We start from the raw sequence: 11,792 nt of genomic DNA on the forward strand, positions 1-11,792 counted from the left end.
CAGAAGACTTCTCGCTGATAATACGTGCCAAGAGCCAGAAACAGGTATTTTTCGATTTGACCATGAAATTATACCTTTAGGAAATCACCCTAGCAAATAACTGGAGAAACACACAATCCAAAGGAAAAAATCAGATGATAAAACTGAATATTTATTAAGATTACCATTTTGCACACACCCTTATGTCTATGTGGTCCCGAGTAAGAAGGGGCTTTATCTCTGATGATGGAATTAAAGATTATAATGCTCTTTCTTATACTTTTCTGAACTTTACAAGTGTTTGCAGTAAATGAATATTACTTCCATAATAAGGAAGTTGTTAAAAAGTGGAGAGATCCCCTATGTATCAAAGTTAAAATAAATGTGTGCAGATCACCAAATTAACATAGTATGCATCTAACTTCAGAACTGGAAAGAATTTAAAAGATCACCTGATCCAATTCCTTTATTTTGTAGGTGAGAAAACCTGAAGCCCAGAGAACCATTTCTTTTTACTTTTAGGCAGAAAAAAACACATTCTACCAAATATGCAATTCTATCTTACAGAAAAGATGTAAGAAATCCCCAGCTTTCCCACTGACCTCTTCCTCTGTCCACCCTGCCCTTTACTTCTCTAAACCCTTCTCACCCATGACACCTGTGACCCACCCCACCCCTAGCTTCTCTCTCCCAAGCCCCCCACTCTCCTGTCACCTCACCACTTGCTGCACAGTCCGTGCCACTGAAAGAAACTCCCTGGACTCCTTCTCCAGATATTCAGGAAGAAATTCGATGTTGGTGATGCGAAACATCCCAACAAAGTAAAAGGCGTCTCTGCTTTCTGTGTTACCTGTAAAATGTGAGAGAAGATGATTAGGAGGCTTTCCCACCAGTGTGGCAGTAAGGCATTGTCTGATCTATGTCAGTATCAGGCTCCTAAAACAATTTTATTTTAGGCAGCTAGATGTCTTTGTAGTTAGATATAAAATAATATCTCATCCATCAACAATAAATAACTATGTCTCTGAGAACACTTTCTTCTTTCTATCCTCTTCTGATAAATATTAGATTAAAAAGGAAAAGAGATACCTCTTTGCCTTTATACATGTCCTAGAGTTGCTAAAAGACAAAGAAGAGTATTTACAACTTCCCTGGATTCCAAGACTTTGGAAGGTAAGAGGGTAAGACATTTATGCAATCAAGTTATGTGGTAAGGTTAGCATGGGGGGAAAGAGGGAAAGGAAGCCCAGCTGAACTTCACTGTGCCCCTGTGGCTTTCATCCCTACTCTGGTTTGAAGGCTGTTGCTAAGGAGCTGCTGTAATTGTGAGCTCTGCAGCGCATGGAGAATTCATTCTTCTCATGAGCCACAAAGTATGACCCTCAGTTCAGTGTCTGGGCCCTGCTGCTCAGATGCTTTGCCCAGTGATTACTATGAGATTGAGTCAGGACTGACTAGAAGCAAATGCAGCTGTATTCGAGTTGCCTGAGGGTAACTGAGACCCATGGGAATAGCTTAGGGGAGATTCAAGCTCTCCTTTTTCACTTTTATTTTTGTTACCAAGATTTTACTCCTCATGGCCCCATGTCCTCAGCTTCCAGGGCCCTTGTCCCTGTGCTAGAGCACTGCCCCATGTATCATAAATCCTGTCTGTCTGTCTCCCTTTAGAGCACTCTGAGGTAAAGAACAGTAACTTATTATTTTTTCCTTCAGGATCTAACATAGTGAGTGCCCAGTATAGCTTTGTATGAGGGAAGGAGTAAAGAGGGAGAGAGGAGGATAATATTATTTTAGTACAAAGTCCAACACATAGAAATGCTAAAAAAAAAAAGTGATTGAATTAAAAAGAAGGCACAACCTATGTGAAAGCGCAGCCTTCCCTATAGGACCCATCCTGGGTCACTTTGGCCCCAACCAAGTAGTGAGGTTGTGGTGGGGAGGAGAAAGAGCACATGGTAAGGGGCCAGATTTTCTCTCTCTGGATATATGGCCTTAACTGGGTCACCTTACTTCACTAGACCTCCTGGAAAAAACAAGGGGTTTGGACCAGGGACATGCTTCTTGGATTTTTTCGGGGGGAGAGTTTGTTGACTCTTTAAAAATTGAACAAAAGCTCTGACTTCTCTCTAGAAGCTATCACATTTTTAGCACATTAGTAAGTACTCAAGAGTGAGAGCAAGGAAAATCAATTAGCATTGAATCACCCAACTCGTTAGCTCAGCCAATCATACAAGGCCAACCACAGTCTCCCTTATGAGGGGTCCACCGCATTTCTCAAGGCCACTCCCCATTCCCAAGTTTCATAATATCAAAAACAAACTCTGTTTTTGTTGAACAATTCTTGCTCGTCCATGCCAATTTCCCTTTGCTCATACAGATCTCTCTCTGTGAAATGCCCATCTCTGATTTTTACATAGCCAACAAATCACTTCCACACAAGGATGTTCTAAATTTTACACAAAAATGCTAGGACAATGCAGGAAGAGAGCTGATGGGAAATAAGTGGATCATTATGGGTTAAAGTTCTGTGTGAGAGTGTTTTATGGTTTTTTGGGTTTGCCTTAATTACTCATTGAATTGACTTCCCCACTAGTATCTTGTTCAGCACTCTGACCCCAATGCCTACCATAAGACTCAACACACAGACTACACTCATGAGATGTGTTGAATGGAGTTTCAAGAACAAGTTCATGAAGCTTTCTCTGGACTCCATCCATAGGCTGGTTGAATGCCCTCTTCTGTGATCCTAATGCACTCCCTCCAGCAAAGAAATCAACTCATTCCCTTTCTCTGGCACTGAACTGTGGGCTCCTTGAAGCAAGCACCACATCTTTGTCCACATTGGTATGCTCCATGCCTTACATTATGCCAAGCAAATAACAGGTGATTCATTTGCATATATATAGGTGATCTGCTCATTTCAAGACAATATTCATTGATTCTTTGTCTTAAAGTCTTACCTCTCCTACCATATTTTTGTTTATTTGTTGTTGTTGTTGTTTTGCATGGGCAGGCACCAGGAGTTGAACCGAACCCAGGTCTCTGGCATGGCAGGTGTGAATTCTGCCTGCAGAGGCACCGTGGCCCGTCATCCTACCAGATTTTAATATCTGGTTGTATTAAATATACTAACTTGTATCTTCCCAAAGTATAGTGTGAACACTCAAGTATGAGGCAAAAAATGCTATAGTTATTGCATTGCATGAGCAGTTACTCTATATGGAAGACCTTAGTTATGACTCGTGTCCAAAATGGTTGATCAGAAGGACCAAAACATAATCCAGGGAGAGAAATGATGCATGTATAAAAGAGAGCACAGTGACAGTCTAACTCAGGAAGCTGGAAATTTAAGGTTGCCTAGAAACAGGCAGTGGGTGGAATGAGGAAGTGAAACATCTTAGCATTTCATTCATTTTTTTAAAGCTGTAATGTATCACATTTCCCAATTCGTCAATAGCTCTAAGCAACCTCCCCAGCCTTTCCCATCCTATCCCGCATCTCCCTTCCTCTTCCTCTTCTCTAGGAAGGAAGTAGGAGAAATGGAACAGACAATTCTTTCTTCTTCCTGAAACCTCAATACCAGTTGTGGAAATAGTGTGTCACTCTGGGAAAGAGAAAAATCGTTATCAGAAGAGTCTGGGGGAAGAAGGGGACATATAGGCTTGAACTGTTGATGCTGGACTCACACCACAAGCCCTAAACCCAAAGGGACCCAGATGGTAACTCACTGATATAGAGCCACAGAAGCGTCCAGGCTATGACTGCCAGGATAAATAAAAATACTGTGAAGAGAATGATTTTATTTTGGACATTCCAAAAGGGAGCTTTCTCCTTGGGTTTATTCTTGAATTTGGCTTTGCTGATTGGTTTTCGCAGAGTTCGTCTTCCTGGAAGCTTCCCTTGAGTGCAGACCACATGAACTGAGATATTGGATACCTTTAAAGAAATAAGACATACATGCATTATCAGTTAAAAGTAGTCTAGAGTTAAATGGGACTACCTCGAAGTGGTGCTAAAAGGTCTAAAGGTATATCCAAGTTTATTCATATGAGTATAATAAATGGACTTGCATGAAGTCTCACACTGAGATCTGGAAAACCAGAAATTACATGATTCTGGTGAAATGACTTCCAGGTTTTCTCGACTCCCCGCCTCTGCAGTATAGATGCTGTAGGAGAGAGGCCTGAATTCAGGGAGTGTAAACCATAGGACCTGGTGGTCAGAGTGTGTATGCTTGTGTTTTAAATATTTGTATTATGTAGCTTTCCTCCTAATATTCTTTCTGGACTGAGGCAGAAATAAATATGGGAAAATCAGTGAGTTTCTCCCAGAAATTGATTTCCCAATTATGGCTTCATGACCAGTTGATGGGGAGAAAATGGACTGCTGCTGCTGTGGTTTGCGAAAGGCAGTAGGAGGGAAATCCGGTGCGTTCGTTTTACCATTACCCACGTGTATGTGCTTGGAGCCAGCCACAGAACTGATTGTGACTCAGTTTCTTGATCGTAAATGAATGAACGACTAAAAATAAACCAATGAATGAAAGAGAGGAATCACATTAGAAAATTATTGTCTTAAATGTATCGATCTGCAGAGTGTTATATGCAAGCGGAAAAATATATTATTTAATTGTTTCCCCTCCTCTTTTTTTCTCCTCTACCTTCTGATATTTGATGCTGTGAATTCTTTAAAAATGTATGTGAAAGTTTAGCTTCTTTAAAGAAGAGATTTATTCATGTTAGAGTAACTAAAGTCCAGTGGTGAAATAACTTTTAATCACACATGCTTTTAAAGGCAACAAACCTAAAACTCCCGATTTCCACGATTAATCTTTTTTTGTTTTGCAGCTGTCATACATTCTCTCTCAGGCTCTCTTGTTCTTCCTCCCTCCTGTTCAAAGTTCATGTCTTCCAGCCTTTAATCCTACCAATTAACAGGATAATATCTGGCCAAGTACATTCTGAATTATTCATGGCTCCCTCATTCCTTCTGCCAAGCACGCTTGTCAACTCTGGCAGAGAAACGTTGCCTGTATCCACCCTGGTGAGACTGAACTACAGTAGACCTCATTTAACATAGTGACCTGTAAAAGGAAGGATGGTGTTTCTAAAGAGAAAAACATTCCGTTGTAAGCTGAGGAGTTCATCTATGATGCCAACCCTACTTTCAAATATTCCCCCAAAGAAGTAAAAGAAAGAAATACTAGTATTTGTAGAGCTGATAAGGCCAAAGTTGGGTCTTTAAGTGCAGGAACACTATAGGCAGTCTCAATTGGCCCTGATTAAATTTTAAAATGGAATTTGTGTAAAGTTCAGTACAATTCCCCTGGAGTTTTCAGAAAAACAGCTACACATCGATTGTCAAGTACAGCACTTTAAAACAAGCTCACGTTTGTAAAACCCACTAAGTGCCTTAGGAAGACCAAGTATTTTATCATTGTTCCCTTTATTTTTATGAAGTAATGTGGTCTCATTTTACTAACAGAGTCAACAATACATTGCATTCAAGTCAAAGAGAAGGCTTCCCACACTCTACTTACATTCACGTCTGCAGGTTTTGATGAAGTAGCACAGTTTTCTTTGTCCATTTTTAGATGTTCTCCATGGGAACATCCAGAGAGGTCCAAAGCCAGTTTTTGCCCTCTTATGTTCTCGCCTGAGAAGACCTGGTAGCCGCATTCAAGCTAGCTTTCAGAGAAATGGAATCAGTTTACCTCTACCAGGTCCATTTCAGAAACTGAAGCTGCCCGGTTGCTATGCAGTGAATGTTAAAGGGCCCTAGCACTCAGCTTTGCACCTCAAGCTGAAGATTCCTCAAAGTAACCCTAATAGGACTCAGGACCTTAGATCCCGGCCTCAAGGCGATGTTGCCTGGAAAGAAACAGTTCAAGGATCCAAAGCTATTTGCAAGTAATTAAAATGTTTGCCTGTATCTACTAAAGAGTACTAAAAGCTTTCATTTATAAGCCTCAGCGCTGCTTCCTAGCAATCCGCTCATACTGATTTCTCTTGCTCTGTATCTCACCATCTCCAGACACCTCACTCTCCAGTTCTGCTCTCAACTCTCCAAAAGGGTTCCCCTTTTTTCTCTCATTGCTCTTGCTATCCTGTCACTGTCCTCAGTAAATCTGGGCCCTTTCTGAGTGAACCTCTTATCCCCATTTCTGCAGGAAGAGGGTGGTAATTCTGAGGGGCAATGGAAAAATTTTTCATAGGGGGCAGGGGCGGGGGTGGAGGAGGAGATAAAAAGCTGGGGCTGCTCATCAGTCAATACATTTGTCCCTGTGACACCGGTGGGGGCTGGGCATCCGTAGAAAGCTGATCAATCACTTTTTAAAGGAACACCACTCTGTTGATTTGGGCACAAACTCCAGCATTATTTAGGGATGGCGCCTAAGAAAGCAAGTGAGAAGCTACCTGCTGAAAGTGGTGAAAGATTAGTCGGTTGCTTTATTCTTGAGTTTTGATTTAACTTGGAAAAAAAAGACAATAGCATACACATTATTTCACACTTTATAAATTTGTTTCCTGGTTTTTTGTTTTGTTACATTACATTACATTACACTAGTAACACTGATGAAATGACTAATAATGCTTTAGGCTTTAAGATTATAAGACTAGGAAATTGTTAAAATGGAGTCTCTTTTACATTCCATTCTTTCTGTAATATTTATATGTCTGTTTATAGAACCACCAAGTAAGTCAAATATATGTTCTGAGCAAAGACCAGCAAGAATGGGATGTGGGAACAGATAATAGGAACCTGTACTATCTGTAGAGAACTTAAGAACAATCATAAAACCAATTAAAAGCTGTTTTTTTATTATCACCATATGCCGGCAAATCTAAACAATGTCGGTATGTTCTAAACCGTTGCAGTTACAACTGAGTTTTAATAATATACATGCCAATTTCAAATAAGCACATTTTTATTACTCATTCTTTAATAACTAATGTAATCCATATAGAAGTTAATTTGATGAATTCCCACTTAAACAGTTGATCTCAAATACAGTTGATTCTGTGATATGTGCCCATTTCAAAAGTAAATTTGTACAGTCTGAATTCATTTGAGCCAGCTTAGAGCAGGATTCTTGATTCCAACAGTGCCTGTGGGAATACATATTTCCAGATTTAAACAGCAGATTTGAAGTGAGCAATAATAGCACAATGATTGTAAAGAAAAGAACAGAACTTGAATTATTTGATTTCCATCATTCCACATGACCACTTGGAGTTGTTAATTTATATTTAAATTTTAGAGCAGTGGTGCAGAATAAGAACTGCAAGGTGTAATATTTCAAGTGCAATATTTGTATGCAATATTCATTTTGTTAATCTTATTTTTACTATCATGATGTATACCAAGTTGAAATTTTTTTCACTGTTTTCTCTAGCTGTTATTATTATTCATTTCATTTCATGATTACAATTGAAAAAAATTTCCCTTTATAGTGGAATGGTTTGTTGAAAAATGGTCCAGTATAGATGGATAGATATATGATAAAGGAAGAACAGCAAAATGTAAATGTGGACTTTAAGTGTGGGTATATAAATTTATACTATAGAATTCTTTAACTGCATATTTGAAATTTTTCTTGATAAGATTTTGGGAGGAAATTATTAACTCAGATTGTCAGATATGCCAGGTGAGCCACTGGTTTTGAGAGGTAACGACAAGAAAGAGGGGGTGCAAGGAAGAGCCTTCTGGACGAACAGCGTGTGTGGATTTCCCTTTTGAATTTTTTGGGCTGGAGATTCTGATACAGAGACCCTAATCCCAGAGTATGTGACAATTGCAACGGTCAGATTTAGGTTGGTTTTTCCCAGCACAAGCAGGCTGAAAGACAGTGAAGACGTATCTGTTCCTTTCCCAGGTGCAAAGGCCCTTGTGCCAAGAAAAGCCAGGCAAGTGTCTGCCAGCTGATCTGTGCAGTGCAGTGGCCTGGATCAAAGGAGAATTCTCTCTCCTTTGAATTCAGTAGTGGAAATTGGGAATATATAATTTATCTCAATACATGAATGTAAAGCATGGCAACATTTTAGGTGTTTTGGCCTTTTGTCCCAACAAAAGGTTCGGAGGCTTGTGGGCGGTCTGAGGCTGGTGCATTGTTGGAAGGTCAGACATTTTTGTTTTGTTTTCTTTTGTTTTGTTGTGGGGCTGAGCCACCTGTATACTGTGAGCAAGGTTCTGAGCCCTTGCAACAGAATGCTCTTAGCAGTGGGGATGGGGATGGGGTGACACTTCCGTCCTTGCCTAACCAGAAGAGAGGCTAGCTCTTCAGCAACTTATAAGCTTATCTCTGCTACTGAGGACCGACTTCTCGCTGTAATGATAAATGGCCATGTGCAAAATTGCCATCTGATCACCGTTCACCACTGAGTTCTCTGCAGTGGGTGAATAATCTGAGAAACTGCAAGGTTGCACCACATGCTGGGAAGGCAGCCAGCCATTTAACACTATGACACAACAGCAGTCTTCTCACCCTTACTGCCCTGCATTATAATGGCGTGACAGTGATGCTGGCAGCCCTTTCCCTACTGAATCACAGGGAACGTGATTTTAATCTTTTGTGTCATATCCTATGGATCCTTTAAAAAAGTGACATTTTAATGGGGCATCCTTAAGAAACCCCAAATCTGGACTATTGCAATATCTTAAACTGGCTTTCCTCCTCTAGACTCCCCCCCATGTGGATACTGACCCAATGGACACCACCCTAAATAAATCTTCCTAAAATAACTCTCTAACATCATCTCTATACTTGAAAAAACACAGACTCCTTTTGTTCCATCGTCTGAGTCTGGCATTCAAAGTCTTCTCTGGTGTGGCATCTGTCACCTACTAACTGTTCTGTCCGATTATGCATTTTCAGTCTTCATCCATCCATTTATTCTTCCACCGATCTTTTTACTCAACATCTGTTGTGCCCCTACTATGTGACAGATGCCAAATATTTAAAAAGTGAATGAAACATATCACTGGACTTACAACGCTCTCAATAGAAGGGCAAACCTGCAAACTACTCATTACAACATTATATAAAAAGTGCTACCATACAGGTGTAAATAAAGGCGTTAGGACCCTAGAGGAGGCCAATATTAACACCACCTGCCCCAAATTCTAACCACCTTCAAAATACTACCTATAGCTCTCCTTCAAGCTTTCCCACTCCTGCCCACTGCACTCACTTCTTCCCCCTAACAAAACCTATATTGAAAGAACCAGGCCTTGAGACTTAAATAATAAAATAATTTATCAGGCGACACTGCTTGACGTCTCTCCTATTGTTTTGCTTGTTTAGTTTGTCATACGTATATCCAATCTCCAACCAAATTCCAAGCTCCTTATCATATTAGCCCCTGATTCTTCCCCCTTTAATGTAATAACCTTGGGAATGATAGCTCCATCAGGAAGTTGCTAGGTTCGGCTTTGATTTTACCCTATTTACAAGCTAATCTGGTAGCCTGTTACTGTGTCACAAATGTTAGCAGAAGACACGAAGTTCATGGCTCAGGAAACAGCATAAGTATCTGCATGTTTGCATCGGTTCCCTTTGCTCCAAGTTCCACAGGAGTCACAGTGTGGTCCAGAGGGATGCTGCCCATGCAGTGGAGGAACCCTGGGCTTGGATAGTCACCACTCTTATCACAAGCAATGAGCAAGCCTGCTCACTGTACCAGTTGGAGACGCTACCTCACCCCTCAAGACTGCTTGAGGCAAACATCCTGAGAAACGACCAAGATAGAGCACAGTCAGGGCCTCACACTCTTGACATAACCAGCAAGACACGTAGGAGCATAAGTGACACCCAAAGGATGTGCTCAACAGAGCACATTTGCTTCTAAGGGAAAGCAATGCAAAACTTCTAGATCCTGGTCAGAGTTCAGGGCCACTATGCATGCTATCCTAACCATCTTATCCAGATATTATCCTCAGACCCCACCATAATCTGACTCCCTTTCTCTCCATTATGTAGGGGAGTGGGACAGTGTATTCTGACTGAGTGATGATGGTCCAGCCAAATCAATCCCAAGGGGCATATATCCAGGCCACAGGATTGTCCTACCATTAGACCAGTAAGGGTAGAATAAGAAGGTAGATAGCTAATGCTTTTTTTCTTTCTGATTCAATAGACCCATTTAAATGACCTCTTTTTCCTTTTAAAAATGTCTGGTATGAAGCACGCATAAGTCAATATAAACATATGCTTGGGCTAAGGGGAATTTGGGCAGACTAGTACAGAAGCCCTTCTACAGCACATATCTAACCATACTAACCCTACAGGACCCAGATCGGCAATACTGGTAAGCAGCACTTCTTACAGAAAGCTGTCATATTGAGCTAGCATAGCATCAGCTCAGTGTTTGGTGAGGAAATACAGAATCTGCTATACTAAAAAATATTGACTTTGGAAATTATACAATAATCACCGGATTCCTAAGGAGTATTTTTTTAACCAATTTTAAAAAACAGATTAATCATATAGAAAGGATAGGATTGGGGAAATGAAAGAATTATAAGAATTGGAACAATTATGATAGAAAGGATAAAACAAGGCAAATAATGCAGAATGAACTTGGCACAGGGAAGCATGGAGAAAAAGGAGGAATAAAAAGGAAAGGAGGGGAAAAATAAGGTACAGGAAGAACATGTTCCAACGAAATCATTTTAAATGCGTATCCCATGGCTTAAGTGGGCCTAGGAAGCCTTCCACTTCTTAGCTGTCAGAGTAAAGCTCTGCACGTCTCTTAGGAGTTAGCTCCTCCACCAAACTCAGCCCTGATATGCTTATCAATACTCCGAACTTCTTTGGACTGTAGTACCTTGTCCTTGTTACATATACTTTCCCATTGGCTGTGTGCATATTCTGGAATCTGAAACAAATACCACTTATATATTTGATACATTTTCCTAAATGGTCCCCAATTAGGCCTTGATGCAACATAAAAATGGCAAGCAAGACAAAATGCCTCAACATATGTTCTGCTTATTTCTGTCAAAAGTTCATATGCATGGGAGCACAGCCAAAATCCAAATAAAAATATCAGTGATGTGGCAAAACAAAAAATATTGCCCTCTCTGCCTCAAGATAAAAGTAACAATTTCAAAATTAAATTAGATCCTTCCCACTAAAAAAGGTTTTGGGGTTGCCAACATTTTCTCCCCTAATTGAGGTTATATAATGCTGGACTGATTTTTTTTTTTTCATTTAAATTACAAACCTAGTGTATGTTCAGTTTTTGTTACAGCCAACACACACAATGGCAGTGTATAGTTTCTGTAGTATTAGCTAACTAAATTTTATATTTTACTGCTTTCCACTGACATCTCTATTTGATTAAACTTTCCTAAAACCTCAGGATATCTAAAATAAGTATTTGCCAGAGGATCTGCTATCACATTGTTATTGATCTCACTTAATAATTCTCAAATATTCTTGATGATGCTTATAGGCCTGGAAACAGAATACAGGAGTCTCCAGTAGATTTTTATTATTTTTCCCGAAACAGACTAAGTGCATCTGAGTTTTAGAGTGTAATTGCTGTCATCCTCTCACCTTCTCTTCAAGCATAAAGGGCGTGTGAGTGGATGTTTCTAATTGATCATTCAGTGCATCAATTTGTTTCAATGGACCAGAAGGAGTTTCATCTTATGTGGTATTGTTGCACTTCTTTCACAAGCTGAATCTCATAAGAAGTTTTTGATAGTGCTCATTGGCCCTTACTTGGTAATACAGGCTCTTCAGACTCACTAGCAAAATGCCTCAGTTTCTGAGCAACCCAACAGAAGCTGGAATCTGACCATGGGGC

At 40.1% G+C, this 11,792-nt stretch overlaps 1 protein-coding gene across 1 annotated transcript in view; it reads right to left on the bottom strand.

Moving 5' to 3' along the window:
- TMPRSS7 (transmembrane serine protease 7) overlaps positions 1–1,165 on the bottom strand; it is a 40,395-nt gene extending 39,230 nt beyond the window's left edge. Inside the window, exons 1-2 of the mRNA XM_077117567.1 lie at positions 1,069–1,165; positions 699–829 (exon numbers count right to left, since the gene is read on the bottom strand). Coding sequence (XP_076973682.1) covers positions 699–791 — 93 coding nt within the window. The 5' untranslated portion in view covers positions 792–829; positions 1,069–1,165. The remainder of the gene's footprint in view (positions 1–698; positions 830–1,068) is intronic.
- Positions 1,166–11,792: the final 10,627 nt, after the last annotated feature.

This window comes from Tamandua tetradactyla, chromosome 10, assembly GCF_023851605.1.
Source record: "Tamandua tetradactyla isolate mTamTet1 chromosome 10, mTamTet1.pri, whole genome shotgun sequence".
Taxonomy (NCBI): Eukaryota; Metazoa; Chordata; class Mammalia; order Pilosa; family Myrmecophagidae; genus Tamandua; species Tamandua tetradactyla.